General features: G+C 42.6%; 1 protein-coding gene and 1 long non-coding RNA gene across 3 annotated transcripts in view; both read right to left on the reverse strand.

Moving 5' to 3' along the window:
- Positions 1-11,123, reverse strand: part of TBC1D8 (TBC1 domain family member 8) — a 50,337-nt gene extending 39,214 nt beyond the window's left edge. For both annotated transcript variants that reach the window (XM_081857867.1, XM_081857866.1), the window contains exon 1: positions 10,920-11,123. In XM_081857867.1, coding sequence (XP_081713993.1) covers positions 10,920-11,046 — 127 coding nt within the window. In that variant the 5' untranslated portion in view covers positions 11,047-11,123. The remainder of the gene's footprint in view (positions 1-10,919) is intronic.
- Positions 11,124-15,061: 3,938 nt separating this feature from the next.
- LOC309339710 lies at positions 15,062-19,680 on the reverse strand. Its single transcript, XR_014155541.1, has 2 exons — positions 19,546-19,680; positions 15,062-16,163 (listed from the first exon to the last, which is right to left on the reverse strand). It is a non-coding gene; the product is annotated as an uncharacterized lncRNA (long non-coding RNA).
- Positions 19,681-19,695: the final 15 nt, after the last annotated feature.

The following is a 19,695-nucleotide window of genomic DNA, read 5'->3' on the forward strand; positions in this document are numbered from 1 at the left end:
ATTATAGGGGGCAAGGTAGGGGAATCCTTAATAAATCTCAGAAACCTCCCTCTGACTCAGGGTGGTTAAAACCTAAAACATCCACCCAATAGCCTTTTGAAAATAGCAGCTAAAGACAGCAAATTAAACACCCACCTGTTAGCCAAAGGGGATCAAGAATCCAATGCAGGTAAATGAGTGAGCTGGTGAAAGAAAAACAGATCACTTCATTTCATCTGCCAATTCAGTTGGCTTCTTTGGCAATGGCAGAGGAAGAAAAGCCCCTTCCCTTAGTAACCAACACAGAAATGCAGTGAGCTGGTGGAGGATAATGGATCTCTCATCCCAGTCCTCTTGGGAAAAGGCAATGAAAAAAAATCAGCCCACCAACCAGCTGCAGCTAAGAGGGCTTTTCCTCCTCTGCAGCCAGTATGGAAATGGGCTGAGAGCCTCTTGGCATGCTAACAAATTTATTTTGGAGGATAGTAACTTTTGTGGCAGGGGACGCGGGTGGCGCTGTGGGTTAAACGACTGTGTCGCTTCGGCTTGCCAATCGAAAGGTTGGGTGTTCGAATCCCCGCGACGGGGTGAGCTCCCGTTGTTCGGTCCCAGCTCCTGCCAACCCAGCAGTTCGAAAGCACACAGTGCAAGTAGATAAATAGGTACCGATCTGGTGGGAAGGTAAATGGCGTTTCCGTGAACTGCTCTGGTTTCGCCAGAAGCGGCTTAGTCATGCTGACCACATGACCCGAAAAAACTGTCTGCAGAAGCGGACAAACGCCGGCTCCCTTGGCCTGTAAAGCGAGATGAGTGCCGCAACCCCAGAGTCATTCATGACTGGACTTAATTGTCAGGGGTCCCTTTACTCCACCATAACAGCTTTCTTTCTTCTATCCTTCCCTTGTATTCCCACATTGTTGTTGTTAGCCTCTATCTAATTTCCTTCAGCATCTGAATTGGTCCTTTCCCCTGATTATATTATTGCTCACCATAAGCAAATTGCATGTTCAATCCAATAGCAAGCAGTCTCACCCCAAGCAGTGGTGAAAACCAGTGGTGGTACAGTAGTTAACAGTGTCAGATTAGGACTTGGGAGACCAGTGTTTAATTCCCCACTCGGCCATGAAGCTCACTGGGTGAACTTGGGCCAGTCATTGCCTCTCAGCCTAACCTACCTCACAGGACTGTTGTGAAGATTAAATGAGGAGTGAGGGAACAGTGAAAACACCTTGAGCTCCATGGAGAAAAGGGGAGGATATAAATGCAAAAAATAATTAAAATAAGTAACCTGAAAGGCAGTCCAACTCTGATCTCAGTTTCAACTAGAAGACACAAAAGTTTACACAAAAGATATCACAAAATCATAGAACTGTAGAGTTGGAAGGGACCTCAAGGGTCATCTAGTCACCCCCCTGCAATGCAGGAATTTTGGCTAAAGCATCCATGACAGATGGCCATCCAACCTCTACTTAAAACCCTCCACAACTCTCCCGAGGGAGGCCATTCCACTATCAAACAGCTCTTACTGTCAGAAAACGCTTCCTGATGTTTAGTCAGAATCTCCTTTTCTTGTAACTTGAAGTCATTGGTCCGAATCCTACCCTCCAAGACCAAGAGAAAACAAGCTTGTTCCCTCTCCCATGTGACGGCCCTTGAGATATTAGAAGATGGCTAGCATATCTCCTATCAGTCTCCTCTTTTCCAGGCTAAACCAATATCCTGCTATTGGTTTCGTAATAACTGTATTTGTGCCTTACTTCCCCTACCTTGACATAGACATAGCCATGCATTTTGAAAGCAAGTTCATTTTTTAAATGATATTAAAGATAAGCAACTATATGAAAGTCATAACTGAGAGAGAAAAATGAGAGCAAGTAACTAAAGAGGTTTCAGGGTTACAAAATCTTGTAGTCTTTGGGCCCCCGTCTCTCCAATGCCACACAGTGAGTTCAGAAAACCTGTTTAACCAGCTGCCTTAGTCTTTACCTTACAAAAGACAATACCCTGAAGAGCCTGGACCAAGGGGTGTGTGTTGGGGGGTGGAGAGCAACTATGACAAAAGTTTTAATAGGATCTAGGATGTACAGATGTTTTTAAAGTCCTCACAACACTTTTTCTAAGGACCAATAATAGCACTGTTTTCAATTTAAGTTTATGCTGTCATACTTGGATCTCCTAAGGTAAAAAGCTGAAGACAGAAGTTATAGCCCCATTATTTCCAGGCTAAATGTGAAAAAGGTCTCATATGTAGAGAATCACAGCTAATAATAATAATAATAATAATAATAATAATAATAATAATATTATTATTTTATTCATATCCCACCCATCTGGCTGGGTTTCCCCAGCCACTCTGGGTGGCTCCCAACAGAGGACTAAAAACAGAAAAAAACATCAAACATTAAAAACTTCCCTAAACAGGGCTGCCTTTAGATGTCTTCTAAAAGTCAGATAGTTGTTTATTTCCTTGACATCTGATGGGAGGGAGGGTGGGCGGGCTCCACTACCGAGAAGGCCTTTCTGTGGACAAAAGGAGGGAGGGAGTGAAAAGAACCCAAATTCCAGGATTTTTTTTAAAGCATACCTCACTTTTTAGACGTGTCAGCTTTTTACAAGTGTATAGGATATGAAGCATTAGGGTAAGACTTCCACATTTAAAAAACAACTTAGGTCCAAATTAGGTGAGCCACAAATTGCTTGTTCAATGTATTCCATGGAAGAAGCTATGCAAGGCAACTTGAGAGCCCAGCACAACTGTAGGGAAGATCCCCATTCCAAGGCAGAGGAAGACTGGCTTTGTCACTATGGTGTAACTAAGCATCTCTGAGCACCTGCGTGACAACAACAGGGCACTCCCACGGGAGATGCACCTCTTTCATAAAAAAGAAATAATAGTCACTACCTCCGTGATCTCCCTGGTTTTGAAACCAAAGTCATAGCTACAGAATTTCTTTAGAGTAGCAAAGTATCACTCCAAATCTGCTGGTCTCTCCCAGCAACTCATCCTGGTTATTATTCCTATTCTCAAATTGGATAAACCTGCAATGGAAACTATCCTGAGTTTTCAAAACACTTAGTAACTTCCAAAGTTCTAATTTAAGTATATTGTTAGCGTCAAGATAAAGTGTGAGAGAAATGATAAGGCGGAAATAAAATTAAAAACAGGCCTATATCGCTTCTGAAGTTACCGTAGTTTCAGTAATTCACCATGTACAATAGATATAGTATAGACATTTCGCCAATACTTCCTTCAGTGAAAGACCTGTGGTAGAGAAGTGACTGGGTTGAGAAAGGGAAAAAAGGATCCCATAAAGAAGGTGGTGGTTCATGGGAAGCATTGCTGAGAAAATATTTATAGTAGAGTATGCAAAACTTGTGGCTTTTTCTACTAGTCTCACTTCATGTAAACTAAAACCAATAAAAATTACATGAGAAATTTTGGTATCCTTCCAAATAGTTATCTGTGTTTCTTACTGCTGCCTTGGCTGATGACAAAGTATTATAATTTGCACCCCCGTTATACTTCGTAAGTTATCAACTTCAGGTGGAGGTCTGAAGGAAAACAGGCGATCCTATTACCGTAAGTATTAACTCTTAAGATGTTACAGTTAAAGATACAAATCAAAGAGTGATTAAGGAAATTTTTCTCATCCCTGAATTCCAGTAACAGACAGGTTTAGAATTAACATTTTGAAAAGCCATGAATACTCCAAGTTATTTGTAAGCATAGTTTTCTGTGATGAAAGGAAAATATTATAAAGCTTTTGAAAAGGGTCATTAATAAGACATTGTCCTAACATTGTCCTCCCTTGTATAATAACTTCATAAAAACAGTAATAAGATGTAACTAAGTTTTTGATATTTTGAAACATAAAGAAAACAGAACAATAGTCTGTAATAATGCTACTTTATTTTTGATAGCTACATATCACTGTAGCACCAACTTGGAAAAGACATAATTACATAATATAATTTGGGAAAGGGTAAGGAGAGGAAAAAATAAAGCACAAGCACTAAGAAAAGGAAACTACCATGGAAGGCAACTCTCAAGGAAGAACAAAATGACTCTATCAAAATCAAGATAATAAAAAAGCCCAACACTTTTCAATATAATGTTACCTGGGAGCAACAAGATCTGACATTCCAAAATAAGGATAAAATCCTTTCTAAAAGCAATACCTCCCAAATAGCCTTCTCTGAAGGAAAGATATAAGATACCTCTACTCCCAAGGAAGATTTTATTGAAATGTATTGGATTTTAAAAATAATGTTGATTCTGGCAGAATAACATTTCCTATCTAGCTGCACCTTATTTGAGGCTTGTCTCTTTTTTGTGATAACTAGGTGCACAAACCTTAAAGTCAAGAACTGGGATTTAAGTCAATTTATACACACTAACTCCACATGGACTAACTAACATGTTGATCAGCATCAGAGAATCAAGGCTGCTTCTAGACTGGTGGCTCCTAGCTCTACTCACTATCAGATTATTGCTCTTCCACTATAAACTGCAAGTGGAACTGCAGTTTACTTTCCAAGCTGGCATCACATCTAACCCCTGTGACGGGTACTTCATCACCCTAATTTTTAAATCAGTATTTTAATTAGACCTAAAATACTTTTATGCCTATTTCATTTTATGAAAGAAAGGTATATACCACCATAATGCTGATGAACTTCTCATCTTTCCTCCCATGTGTTCCCCTGAAAGCAGTATCTCTGTCTGGAATTCTCCAATTTTGCTTATTCTCATCTCACAACACCTTTTAATGTGTTTGGTATCAAAATACCTTTCCTTTGCTGGCAGCAATATTGCTTCCAACAGCACAATCCTACACATATCTACTTGGAAATGTGCACCATTGGGTTCAATGGAGTTTATATCATATTATAAAATTGCAGCCTAATTGTTCTGGATGCAGAGAAATGTCCCTAAGGATCTTATTTCTGTGGGGGGCAGGGCGGAATGACTTCTTATGCTTCTTATCTAGACTTGAGATTTAATTAGACAGAACAATTGTTTGAGAGTGGACTAGACCATTTGTCAAATTCTTCTCTTTAAAACGAAATTAAAAAAATCCTTCCAGTAGCACCTTAGAGACCAACTAAGTTTGTTATTGGTATGAGCTTTCGTGTGCATGCACACTTCAGATACTTCTTCAGACAGAGACAGAGACAGAGAGACAGACAGACAGACAGACAGATGTAAAGGACAAAGTTTTTTGACCTTTAATAGCTTTGTAGAAGGTATTTTGGTAGGTGTGGCTTTTTACAACTGCATAACAGGCTCAACCAGCAAAAAACCCTCCTTTTGTGCTACTATTAAAAACATAGAAGCCCCATCTTCTTTTACATATAGTCACCCTAAAAAGAGGTGAAAAACCAGGCATATGGTAAAAAAGTGAAGTGGAATTAAATGTGGGTCTTGGATCTGAGAAGTTGAAGACTATAAGGCTAAATTACTATTTATAATCAACAGTTTGGGTGTGGAGAATCTTGACATTTTGTAATGATCAGTATTAGATTTTATCTGTGGAACTGTTTCCATTGCTAAGGACATGCCTATGATAATAAAAAAGGAAATAAACTCCCTAAAGGATCAGTTGAAATAAAAGGCACATGCTATAAATAGACATTTTTACACAAGAAAAGTTTATAAACCTAAATAAAACTAGAAACATTAGCCATTAAGGAAGTTTAGGAAGACTATCAAAGGATTCGGGCTGAATTACTAAATCACCATGTTATTCTGAACTTAAACTTATGGAGAGATCAGGTGACAAGATTCCCCCCCCCCCCCCGAGACTGCAAAACTAATGAGTACATAAACAAAATTTAAAACGGGGGGGGGGGGGAGGCTTTCATTATTTATTTATGGCTGGGATTCATGTTAACCTTTTATTGATTTCTAGTACTGATGATTAAAAATAATGTTTTTGTTCTATTTATCTATATCCTTACAGTCAAATTTAGATTTAAGCAGCACAAGTGGAACGTACTTCTGAGTAAATACACATAATTGTGCTGCTAATCACTCAAACTTCTGTATAAAAAAAGAATGCCATTAAATTAATATTATGTACTCTTTTCCACAGTGAACGCCAAAGATGGAAAATATTTTTGTTCTAGAACACTACCATTGTTTTGTTCATTTGACTCTTATTTTGAGAGTGTTTTCTTTCTGGGACAGAAAACAAATGGAGAATAAAAGGGCAATTTGATAAGACAAAGCTAAAACCCACTTGGACTGCCTAAGGCAAACCATATAGTAGCTTCCATAAAAACCCCAAAAAGTATGATCTACCAAAGCAACTTTATTTTTCAACTTCACACCCTTAGGCTCAGTGGCACAGTCATAACGTTTGTCAGTCATTAAGATACTTCAGTCATTGGTCGGGGCCTAACTCTAGCAGCTGAGAGACTATTTTTAGATCTGAAAATTAATCTCTCTTAACACAGCAATTAAAAGGGGCAAATGGAAAAGAGAGAACAAACAACCAATTCTATGTATATTCCATGGGAGAGCAAAAGAACGTGGTGAAATACGGAGACCAGTAAAAACCTCCCAGACAGGTTAAGCCAAGGCATAGCTTTGAAAGTGAGATACTGGGAGCACTGGTAGTTAAAAGTTCAATAGTAAAGTTCAACAAGTCAAAAAGGTCCACATCAAGTCTGACTCATGCATGCCTTATGACACTTCTAATGTCAAACACCATTCCATCAAAAATGTGTCTCAAAATTCTACAAATGTGTTATGCTTTACCCATTTCAATGAATGTAGACTGTTGTTTCTTGTTTCTACATTACGTTTCCCTTGTTTCTACTTTTCATTTCATCACTAACACAGCAAGTAAACCCAATATAATGTATCAAAACCACAGAGTGCCGTATACTTTTTATTATGAAACACATATACATCATGTTGAGTGCCTCTGGAAAACCAGGTTTGATGCTTAAATTCTAACAACTCAAAATTAAGAGCTCGAGTCAATCAAAGATAAAAACTGTTAAGCACAACACATTTCAGACCAGATTGGAGACTCTCATCATCCCTGAACATTAGCCAAGCCAGCTGATGCTGATGAAAGCTGGGCCCAAAAACACCTGAAAGGGCCAAAGCTTCCCCAACCCCAATTTAAGTACACCCAACCATCCTAATATGCACACTATTCTTGTTGGTTTTTTATGGTATATAAAAGCAAGGGAAAGGAGTAGGAGATCTGGAGCTCCTAGGCTGCCTCCTTATAACACCAATGGGAGAAAATAGTGGTGGTAGGGATGGTATTTTGGCCTTTTCTTTAGGGGAGGGGGAAGAGTAATGAGAGGATTTGTTGGAAAAGGAAATACAGCATTTAGCTCTGGGAAGGAAACAGATTTAGAGTGGAATCTGGCCAACCAGATGTCTCTGGAAGCTCACAAGTAAGAGCAGGCAAAGGAACTTCCCTTTTGATCGTCTCTAGTATTCAGATGTATACTGCCTTTGGAGAAAGATTCCATTTAGCTATCACAGGTAATAAGCATTATTTTCCAAGAATCTTTCATTCATTTTGTAAAGCCTTCTTAGTTTGTGGACATTGCCATACCCTGAGGCAGTGAATTCCATCAGTTCAATTATGTGGAGTGCAGCTTAATTTCATGTATCTGATGGAGCAGATTGTGGTCCAGGAGCAATTCAGAGCATGGCACTGCAGTAAATGTTGGGTTGGGAGTGGGTACAGAACATTATGTTTAGGGGTTTGGTAATCAGACCCCAACTATGGGCGGTATTTAACTAAGTTTCATTCAGAATAGATATATTGAAATCCATGGACTTAATTGAGTCAGGTTCATTAATTTCAATGGATCCACTCCGAGTAAAAATTAGTTGAATGCCACCCTATCTTCTGTAGTCAGTTTATGCTTAAGAGGCTTGTCTCTCAGGCTTGACTGCTTGCCTTCTGTAAGTGTGTTGTTTTGTTAGTCTGAACAGCAAATGTGAGGTCAAAGGTACAGCCAGTGGCATTTAGGGCCCAGACAGTATCTTCTATTCTATTTTGTGGCCTTAGGTAAGGCACTTGCTTTCATCTTGTTCAACATTCTAGACTGACTCAGACCACTGGCGCATCTATTTTGGTATTATCTACCTCCCAGACTGTGATTCGTGGACCACCAGTGGTCTGCAGCATATTCATATTGATTTCTACATTTTTATTGTTTCTTTTTAAATACTGTGTTTTATCGCATTACAATTTGAGTTCTATGGAAAGTCAATGTCAATGCAATAAATTACAATATGTAAGATATAAAAGCAGCAATAAAAATACTATTTAAAATCATCTAGTGCAGCACATTACAACTGCTGCAACAGACAGAAAAATAATCAAGTGGTCCACTGAGACCATCAGCAATTTTCAAGAGGTCTCTGGGAGGAAAATAATAGAATCCTAGAATAGGAGAGTTGGAAAAGTGTGGAAACCACTAGTCTATGCCAGTAGCCTTCAATATTTTCAGACCTGGCACTCACCTTTAACCCAAACATGCATTCTCAATTTTTTTACCATGTATCTGTATGCTGGAAGTGCTGTATTGCAGCCCATCTGAGATCAGACTGCAACCCAGTAGTGCACCCTAACCCACCAAGTGGACACCAATAGTCTGACTGGCAGCGGCTCTCTGGGGTTCAGATAGGGCTCATTCCCCAATTCTACCCTGGAGATGCTGGGGACTGAAGCTGCAACTTTCTGCATGCAAAGCAGATACTCTACCACTGAGCTATAGGTCCAGATGTTGTAGGACAGACTGGACTACTAGAATTCCCACATTTTGAAAGCACTAACTTACCCTGCTGCATGTTCAGTGTGATTTAATTGCATTACAGGCTGGACCTGCACTGGGCCATAAAAGTTATTATTAACAACTGTTGCTTAAAAAAAATAAAACTATCTGCACTGCTTATTACTACAAGTACAGTGGTACCTCGGTTTAAGAACAACCCTGTTCATGAACTATTCGGTTTACAAACTCCGAAGTAGTTTCCCGGTTTGTGAACTTTACCTCAGTCTAAGAACTGAATCTGAATGGTGGAAGGGCACTGGCGGTGGGAGGTCTCGTTAAAGAAAGTGCGCCTTGGTTTAAGAACGGTTTCGGTTTAACAACGGACTTCCGGAACAGATTAAGTTCGTAAACTGAGGTACCACTGTACTCAAATGTGAAGGAAGTCCCAGAAGCGTAATAGCTTGGTCTCCTGAAAAAGTTGTACTGGTACTTCAAGGTTAGAAATACTTATCTAGCCTGATTGCTACACAGGCATCCTGTACTGGAATTGTGCCTGTGGTTACCCAATAGTAGAAAATCAAAGGGACTTTCAGAAGGAAAGCCAGTAGGCCATTATCTTCCAAAGCACCAATATATTAACAGAAATGTCAGCATAATTAAACATGCCAGCAGAGTTTATATTATTAGCCTACATAATTGTACAGCAGAAATGTACTCCTGAATTAATTCACCAGAAGTTTTATGAGTGTCTTACAGTGCAATCCAATGTTTGTCTGCTCAGAAGTAAGTTCCATTGGGATAAAGGGAACTTACTATTCACTTGCAAATGGACAGGACTGCAGCGCCCTACTGTTTATCAACACCTGTGGCCCTCCAAATTCTGTTGGACTTGCAACTCTCATCAAGCCCTAGGCAACTCTTCCTAGGTCAGGTATGACAGGAGATGTAGACCCACAATGTCTAGTTGAGTCTAGAGGGTCACGGCTTCCCCATCCCTGATTTACACACTCAAGGTGCTTATTCTAAGCAATAATTAAGACTTTTGGGGCACTCATTTCACTCTCTAACTTACAAGTCCTCCCCTCCTTTTCCCAAATAATCTGTTCCATATGGAAAAATGTCCTTCATATTTTGTTTTTACTACAGTATTTGCCTTTTCTATTACACCATTAAATTAGCTCAAATAAAACAATGCTTATTAGCTTATTTACGGACATCATTGTGTTCTAAATACCAAATGAAGCACTGCTTTAAAACCTTATACACAATATATACAGCCCTGCCCATGCTGTTCCATATGGAGAGTCCTAAATGCAGAGCTCTTTTCAAAATGTCATGTATTTTTGTTTCAAGCCGCAGTCTATCTTAAATATAGCCTTCCATTGCCTTCTTATTCTGCATATCTTATCTTGGCAAACTGGTAAAATTCAGCATCTCATGGGCTCAGGCTAAGCTCTTCCACGTTTTCCCTCTCTATCGGATTTCCTCCTTTCTCCCCCATTAACAACAGCTGCTGCAGGCACCTGAACAAAAAACTCAGTTGAATCCCACTCTGAAAACAATGGAGTTCAGAGGACAGAAACCTTTTATCATACGCCAAGAGGCTTAGCAAAAAAACAAAATATGGGCAAGGGGAGCTTCTATCTGCCCGCAGGCTACAGCTCCTTCCTCTACTCCACAGTGACTTTTTCCAACTATAAGGTGTGGGGAAAAGTGACTATTTGCAATGCACAGCCGGGGAGGGGGGGGCAGAGGTAAGAATTCAGGTTGTCCCTGAACAAAGAGCCTGGTTTCTCCCCCCCCCCGGTCTATCTCCTTTCCCCCACCTCAGGGTGCAGGGCAGCAGCAAAAGCCCCTCCACCCAGGCAGGGGGTGCCCCCTCACACTATGGGAGTTACTTCCTCCTCTTCCTCAGTCCCGACCAAGGAGTCAAAAGACGACAGAAGTATAAAAGAAAAGCAACAAAGAGAGAGCGAGTCCCCACTTTCGGGGACGCCCGGAGAGGGATCCTCCTGGAGGCTAATAATAATATCGCGGCCACGACAGACCCACTCCTTTCCCCCCGGAGGGGTTGGGAAGGCGAAGGGCGGCTCGCACTTCTACGCCTGCCGACCTGTAGAGGAGCTTTCCCGGCGGGGGTGGCGGCCCGCTTCCAGCCCCGGCCAAGCCCCTCTCCCGCCGTTTACCGGTGAAGCGCCCTCCGCCGCCTCCGTGGCCCCGCCGCCGCTGCAGCACGAAGTAGCCGCTGCTCTTCTGCGTGACCCACAGCTTGAGGGCGTTTTTCAGCAGCACCTCCTCGGGCTTCAGCCACATCTTGACGCCGGCCAAGCCCCTCCGCCGCCAGGGGTCACATCGCCCGCTCCGCCGCCGCGGGACCCCGCCGCCCGTCCACTCGCCGTCGCCGGCGGCAAGGCGAAGGGGGCGCCCTCCGCCAACGCCCGCCCCGCGGGGAGGAGCTCGCCGCGGGGCCCGAGAGCCTGCTCCTCCTCCCGGGGGAGCGGCGGCTGCTGCTGCTGCTGCGGTGGCCTGAAGCGAAGGGCGCCCTCGTCCTCCTCCTGCCGCCTCAGAGGAGTTTCTCCTCAGAAACGAGAGAGGGAGAAGAAACGTGGCCTGGCCTTTCCAGGACGGGTGGGGGAAATGGGAGCGGGAGGAGCCGAAAGAGGAAACCCCCTGCCTCGCTTCCACACACCGCCCGGCCTTGGTTTCTTCGTCCCGGCCGACCTAGAGCAGGCCCGCCCTGCAGTAGCTGAGGGAAAGAGGAGGCAACGCCGCCGCCGCCGCCCATGGCGGGGACGTTTCCCTGGCGTATAGGACTAATTGCCTCCTTAAATCCCAGAGGCGTGGAGATTGAAACACCCACGGGGCAAGAGCACGTGCAGAATGCGCGGTTACTGGGTGGGTTATGTTGGGCGTGCGTGTAACTAGGGCACTGCTTCCAAGGCAGAGAGAGAAGAGGGTAGGTGGCTTTCAAACCTTGGCACACCTCTTTCTTTCCTTTTTTGGGAAAAGAGCCCGTGGGAATGGGACTTCTGCGAGAATGCTGAGACGACAAATCCCTCGAGGGAATTTTGAGAAGTTAATTTAAACGCACCTTTTGTGAATGTAAACTATTGTGAATGTAAAGCTGCTTTCTGCCAGCCGGAATGTTTATTTGACGTTTTAAATGGCTCTCTTCCATCTTCTAACATTCCCAAATAGCTAGAGGGAGGCTCCGGTATGGTTTTACTTTAATGTCCAAAGATGCACATTATATCACCCTTGCACCACACTCATGAAAAGAGAAAGGTGATGATCCACCACAACCATGGGAAAGGGAAGAACTGCATGGTGTGAAACATGTCCAATGCCCATGGGGTTCAGCAATGGTCCATCAGGACCTCTTTCTGAGACTTGTTCATTAGGAAGAACCAGAATCGCCACAGAGCAATATGCCCCCATCCTATCTCATCCCGGGTGGCTCAGAAGGACTTCATAGTTGATCATTTTGAAAGCTGTTGAGAAGTCAAGCAAAACTGTCCAGGACAAGGGTTGCCAGTGCAGGGTGTGTGGCACTACTTTGCCCACAGAATACTTCCCTGGCACTCACAGGGTCCCCTTCCCCTGCTGAAATCTAGTTTGAAAGATGCATTCTATTGCAACCATTAAAATTGGATGTGGTGTCTGCTTGGTTGTAGTGTGTCTGTGATTTGACTTATTGTATTTCTCAGGTTTGCACAGAGAGTTCTGGAGTTGGAAGAGACCCCAAGGATCATTTGTCCAACCCCCTGCAATGCACCCACAAGCCAGAAGAGGCTGACATTTGCCCCCTACCCTAGAGTGACCAAGGTTGCCTCCATCCTAAAACTGAGTTGGAAATGGATTTAGATAATCAGTATTATCCAAAAATACTTGGCACTGGACCACCACACACTTAAGCATCTTGCCCCGAAACCACATGAAATGACATGGTAACAATCCAGAACTCCAGGATCTAACGGTGGCTTATTTGACAAAGCTCTTGCCATACATACCTTCCTTTAAGGTAGCAAGTCTCATAGTCATCATCTAAACGTTTCTATTCTGTCTTTCATTAAACATTCCATTGTGGTTTACAACAGTATTGAACAAACTCAATTAAACACATTAAGCAATAAATACAACAAGCAACTGCCGGAAACATCACAAGAAGCTAGGTTGGTAATGATCAGCAAATGCTTGGGCAAACAGCTGTATTTAAGAAAGCACCAAAAATGCATCACAACTGGCTTTTATTGTAGAGGGGAGTTTATTCCACAAACTGAGTGCCACAACAAAATAGGCCTTTACCATGGAGGGCTACTGCGAGATGGACTGTGCCACAGACAGAAGGGCATCATCTGAACAGATTGATTACTGCACCTTCTTTCAAAGAAGCATTCTCTTTGCAACCCAACCAGTCACTCTGATTCTGGCAGCTCCTGTAATTAACAAAAGGAGCAAGGAGCAAGCCTTAGGCTGCACATCTAAAAGGTATCCATAGTAACAGAACAAGCAGAAGCCAAAGTCCTGTTATCCTTCCCTCTAGTGTTATTTTCCTGTGTAAACATGAAAGAGGGGTAATGGATTTCAGCACACTACAGTAGTTTCACCGCCACCACCACCTGTCACCCTCCATGACTTGGAGAGTGAACTTTTGAAGTGGGTAGCCTCCCCTCACAGAAGCAATGTGCAAGGAATCTCCATGAGCAAAAGCCTCTCCAGTTCAGAAGTTTGCCCTCCAACTTGTGGAGGGTGTCCAGGGGTGGCGCTAGAACATTCATCCACATGCCTCCTCTCACTTGTTTATTTAACTTGTGTGAATGCTTGAAGAGGATTTATGAGTGGCTGTTGCTGTATTTGTGTTATGCTGCTAAGATGCCACATATAATAGTGATGAGTCTCAGTCAGAGTGGGGGCCATTGTAGGATCAGGCTGAAAAATTATTGCTCTCTGAATCTTAACGCAAGTGGGAAGCAAACTGAACTGTTTCATAACATCAGTGGTTTTAGTTGACTTATTTTTCTCCTAAGGCCATGTATTATTTCTGTGAGACCATTATCCTGCCAAAATGATGCTTATTTGGCTAAGATCACTCAACAGGATTTTGAAATTAAAAAGGAACTTGTTTTAGGTACAATGTTACCCTGCTCAAGATATTATATATCTTCTCATGCAGCTCTGTGAGAATGTTCTAATCTACAATAGCCTTGCTTCATAATTCTTGCACTGAAATATAGCTGATTTCCCTTCCCTCTTTTTTAGCATGATGGAAAAAAATAGGCATATACAATTCTTTAGTGCTCATGAATCCTCACAATAACGCATTTTCTTTACATTATATCCCATTATGACTATTTGGCAGCTGTGCAACAAACAGTCTCTAAACAGCACTTACACAATAAGAGCACGCATCAAGTTTCATGGCCGTGCTCAAAATCTGAACAATGTCAGAATTCATCTGGTTTGTATCAATGTTATTACTGTCCACAGCAATATGGAAAATGTATGCCTTGTCCTGCAATCCTGCTACACCAAGACATTTCCTATTACATTTCTAACATGCCACCTGGGAATTTCAAAATTGTAACAGTAGAAAGCAGCTGCAGAGGGCAGAAACATGGAATAAACATATTCTGTTATCTTGCCAGATGCATTGTGTGCCTCAGTAACTTTATCCATTGGTTTTCTTTAATATTATTGGCCAATGACAGTATCACCAAAAGGAAAATGCCCATAACCAAGAGATGCAGAGAAACTCCACATTCCTTCCCTAAATTTCCATCATTCATTAAGATACATACACACTTTTAGTTCCTTTCTTTACAAACATAAGAAAAATATGCAGATAATGTTGCACCCATGGGTGGATTATAATGGTGCAATTGGAGTAATTGCACCAGGGTCCTTTACTGCAAGGGCACCCAGACTCTGACCTTTCATTTAAAAACAAGGTAAGTATGTAGTCATCCTGGAAAAAAAGTTAAAAAGCAAAATGTGCAGGCAACCAGTTCTGTGAGATGAGCCAGCTCCTGCATGTCAGTATTTTTAGCCGGACTTCAGTGAAGTCAGAGTTTTGACAAGTAAGTTGCTTGAACACCAAGCTATAGGAATCACTCACTGGGCACCTGCTCCCTTTTAGTGCACTTTATTTCTTCCTTCAGTCTCATTTTCTAGTCCTTGGAATCTTGTTTGCATTTCCTTCCTCTCTTGCAACCAGTATATCTTTCCTGTAGAGGATTCAACCAAAACCAAGTACTCCCTATACATTAGTTTCTGCACATCTACTACACAGCAAGTGTAGTTACCCTTTTAATAACCACAGTATACGTAGTTACCCATTAGCAACTATATTAAAACACTTTATTCAGACACTTTTTCCAGACTCCCACTGGTCCATTTCAGTGAAGCCTCACCAGCTGACTATAATTGAGGGCTTTTGTTGAATTCCCATGATTCAGCCCCTAGTAAAGTGTAGCTCTGTTTCTGCTGCCTGTCCTGGAATCTTCCTCTGGTTCTCCTACCAGACAGACACTATAGCCTAGCACTCCATAGTGTCCCTCCCTTCTCTCTCAGTGGCGTAGACAGGTGCTCTTTTCATCTCTTCAGTCTGATCCACGTGATTCAGCTACCCCAGGCAAGTCATCAGTCACCAATACACTCTGTCTTCCTTTCAGATGTTCTTTTTTCTTCTGCAATCTTCTTTCTCTGCTGGCTTCATCTTCTGGTTGAACACCATGAACATCAAGCACCAATCAGCATGGACTAACCAACTAACCCTCCTGCTGACCACCACATGGCCATATATATATTACTACCAGTCAACTGCACCGATTAGCTAAGAATTCTAAATCTGCAATAACCAATCTGAATATGCAAGTCTTCTATTCTTCTTTTGCATACTGAGAGTTCTATTTCCTCCTTGCTGTCAGTTGAAATCTCCCAGTGACAGTTAAACTTCCACATAACCGGAGGATTCCCCCATCAAACACATTACAATACAAATGGCAGAATATATTACACAATATCCATTAAAACACAATTAAAATAGATAGGATTTCTTCACAAGTGCCAATGAAAAGATGTCCTTGCCTCAATATGTTGTGTTTCCTTAGATTTGCAGTTTAAATTAATAATAATAAAAAGCATTTCCAAGTGGATAACCCTCTCTGACTGTTGATCCTGGTGTTGTCACACTGCACCAAAGGCATTATTATTGTTCCATGGTGTTCCATGGTGACTTCCTTCCGGACTGAGATCATTATACATATTAATCTAGTTTTAGAATCTACTTTGAAATTCACTGATATATATTCAGTTTTGAATTACATCCCGGCACTGTGGGAACTTTCAGATGGACAACATAAATAGGTCCCAAGGGCTTTCGTGGCAACAAAAAAGATGCATTCTCCAGCACTGGAAAGATAAATCCCCACCTGCAATTGTACAATGGACAGAGGACATTAATGTACTTTCCGCATTTGGACATGCAGTTTTTAACAGACAACAGATTCCAGACTCCAAGGGGGGCATTTGGATGGCAGATAATGATATTAATGCTTAGACAGTCTGTTAGTAGACTTTTGTAAAGCACTCTTATTTTTTTATATAGTTGTTACCAACAATTATTTATCTGCATTTTTTTCTAATACCAACCCGTTCCCTTCTCCTTTCCTTCTTTCCTCTTATTCTGAGCTATATGTTAGGAAAAAAACTGTACTGCAAGTATAAATATAAAAAAATAAGCCACTTAGGTTGGCTTGTTTTAAACTAACCATAGTTAATGTTAGGCAGTTTATTGATTCAGATAGAATGACTAACAGCAGTTAGCAAAAGCTTTTTACTACCTCCTTGTCCTGGCTAGATGGGAGGAGGAAGAGGCCAGGAGGGGGCTTCATCCAAATGCAGTAACCACTGTATACATGCCTTCCAACATTATCTTTCCTCAAGTCATCAGCCTGCAATTGGTCCCATATCTACCATTAGCTATCTACATGGCTCTTAGCTTTGCTTGCTTATCACACTTCTACATTTTGACTTTTTAAATGTAAACAAGTAATGGTAAAGGTACCCCTGACCGTTTGGTCTAGTTGCAGATGACTATGCGGTTGCGGCGCTCATCTCACTCTATAGGCCGAGGGAGCTGGCATTTGTCTGCAGACAGCTTCTGGGTCATGTGGCCACCATGACTAAGCCGCTTCTGGCGAAACCAAAGCAGCACATGGAAAGGCCGTTTATCTTCCTGCCAGAGCAGTACTTATTTATCTACTTGCACTGGCATGCTTTTGAACTGCTAGGTGGGCAGAAGCTGGGACCGAATAACGGGAGCTCACCCCGTCACGGGGATTCGAACCACCAACCTTCTGACTGGCAAGCCCTAGGCTCTGTGGTTTAGACCACAGCGCCACCCACGTCCCTTATGTAAGGACTACTAAATGTGACTTCTGTTTATTAGGAGGACTCATTCAGTACCTGAGAATGGTTACTTGATACAGAGGAAAGAGCTAGATATAATTTGGGCCAACAAGTCCTCCTAAACCCATATTTGGTGACATAATGGGGACACAGAGGGGATCTTATTGGGAGAAGTAACAGTAGGCAGGAAGGCTACTCAGCCCCTCCCACACTTGCCATTGCCACACTCTTCATGCCACTGTTTCTTCATTGGCTTTTTGTAAGGGGCTGCTCACTGCTCAGAAATAACAGTCAATGTCGCTATAATGAAGATACCAAAACACATCCTCTTTAATGGCTCACTTAAATTAGTCCCCTTCCCACAAGTAAAAATACTTTGTTCTACTAACTTTCCGCTCTGTTTTAAATATGAACACTCACTGCAGTGTTCAAATAGCCGGGCCGCTGAAGAAAATCAATAGTTTTCTATTACATGCATTATACCACTGCAATATATCGTGCAAATATGTGTAATGGCTTTCAGCATTAAGGTAAGATGGAAAAAGCATAGATACACTAAAACTACACCACACTTCAAAAACACCAAAGAACTGACTGTGGAAATATGGCATGTTTCCAATGTTAGTCTTACTCAAAGTAGATCTATTGAACTTAATGGTTTATGATTAACTTAGGCCAGTGATTTTCAAACAGGGTGCCGTGGCACCCTGGGGTGTCTTGAATGATAGTCAGGGGTGCTGCGGGCAACACTGGCCTCTGCCCCTCTTTCCTTCCCTCCCTCCTCTGATGCCCTCTTGTATCTCTGCCTCCCAAAGGCTTGCACAGCTGTTTGTTGCGGCAGCCCTGGTTGCAAAGTCCCCTGGCAAATGGTGCCTCTGGGGCTGGCCAGGGGGTGCTTCCCAGGCCTCAGTGAGGCAGTGTGAGGAGGTATCTCTCTTTGGGGTAGGGGTGGCAGCTCAGAGACCAGGGGTGGCAGCTGTGGCTGCCCAGAGGACTCCCAAGCAGAGAGGATAGGAGGCTGAGGGAACACTCCACAAGGAAGGGTGTTTGAAAAAAGGGTGAGGGACTGCCAGCTCTGCAGGCAAGGGGTGACATAACTGGGCTCCTGAGCCCCACAGGAGTGCCACAGAAAGAATGTAGTTGATCAAGGGAGCCATGGACTCAAAAAGGTTGAAAACCTCTGACTTAGGCCCATCTGAACTGTTATTGAACTATTTGTATGTGGTTTAATGCAGAATAAAAAACAAACACATTGGTTTAAACTGAGGACAGATGTAGGTGACATATTCCAATTTGACATGCATGGAAGCTACCACCACAGCCTGATCCTAAACCATGTTTACTCAAAAATAATCATGCTGCAAAACTGATGCTGCAATCCTATAACTATTTACCCCGGAGTAAGCCACTGGAACTTGAAGAGACTCACTTTGAAGTATGCATTACAGTAGAACCTGTTTTCAAATGTAATCCGTTCTGGAAGTCTGGTTGACTTCCAAAATGTTCAAAAACCGAGGATCAAAGGGCTGTCAGCAATGTCGGGGGGGGGGGGGGAATAGAAAAACATGCTTCGGAAGCCGTTCGACTTCCGAAGTGCATTCGAAAACAGAAGCATTCACTTCCAGGTTTTCAGCATTCAGCTTCTGAAACTTTCGGCAGCCAAGACATTCAAAAACCAAAATTTGACTATAAGATTAACTGAGAGGCTCAAATTCTAGCAAACTCATCTGGGGGGTAAGACCTGTTGAACTTAGGTTGTACACACAGGGGCTGCATATCCCATGAGATTAGTGGATGTCTGTTTCACCTCGCCTCAAGGGTGGGCCGGCTTGTGTACACACTCCTGTCTTCTATATCCTGTGCACTCCCTCAGCTGCTTTGTGAAGCCCTCTATATAGGATGCTAGTCACAATCCACATCTAAACCCTGTGTTTTGATGCATTTCCTCCCAAAGCAGCTTTGAAATATAAGCCATATGAAGCCAGAATCTCCACCCTCTCTCCACCCACCAGCGTGGACAGACAGCGGGCAACTTGGAAACACATCCAACTGCAGGGGCAAATATGATTTGAAACACAGAAGGGTCATAGAGTTGGAAGGGACCCCCACCAGGGTCATCTAGTTCAACCCCCTGCAATGCAGCAATCTTTTGCCAACGTGGGACTCAAACCCACAACCCTGAGATTAAGGGTCTCATGCTTTACCAACTGAGCTATCTCTCAAGACCTCGCTGCATCTTAAGCCGGCAGTGCACCTTATTTCGGAGTAAACGTGCACAAGATGGTGCTGCGAGTCAAGAATCACTGCATAACCCACTGAAATCGGAATGGGCTGCACTTCTCACGCGCAAAGACACTCTCAAGGCCTCAGCTCTGCACATTAAAGTTGCATTGGTTCAGTTACCTTTCTTCTTTAAAAAAAAACAAAAAACCACCTGCTTGGAAATCAGACTACAAACATCGAAGCAACACATTACTCATCAGACCCGGCAAAGCGCTCCACCTCAAAGGAGGAAACAGCCAATCCCATTCCTCTCCCTTGAAGTTTAGGTCT

The sequence above is a fragment of the Podarcis erhardii genome (assembly GCF_964252035.2).
Source record: "Podarcis erhardii genome assembly, chromosome: 4".
NCBI lineage: Eukaryota > Metazoa > Chordata > Lepidosauria > Squamata > Lacertidae > Podarcis > Podarcis erhardii.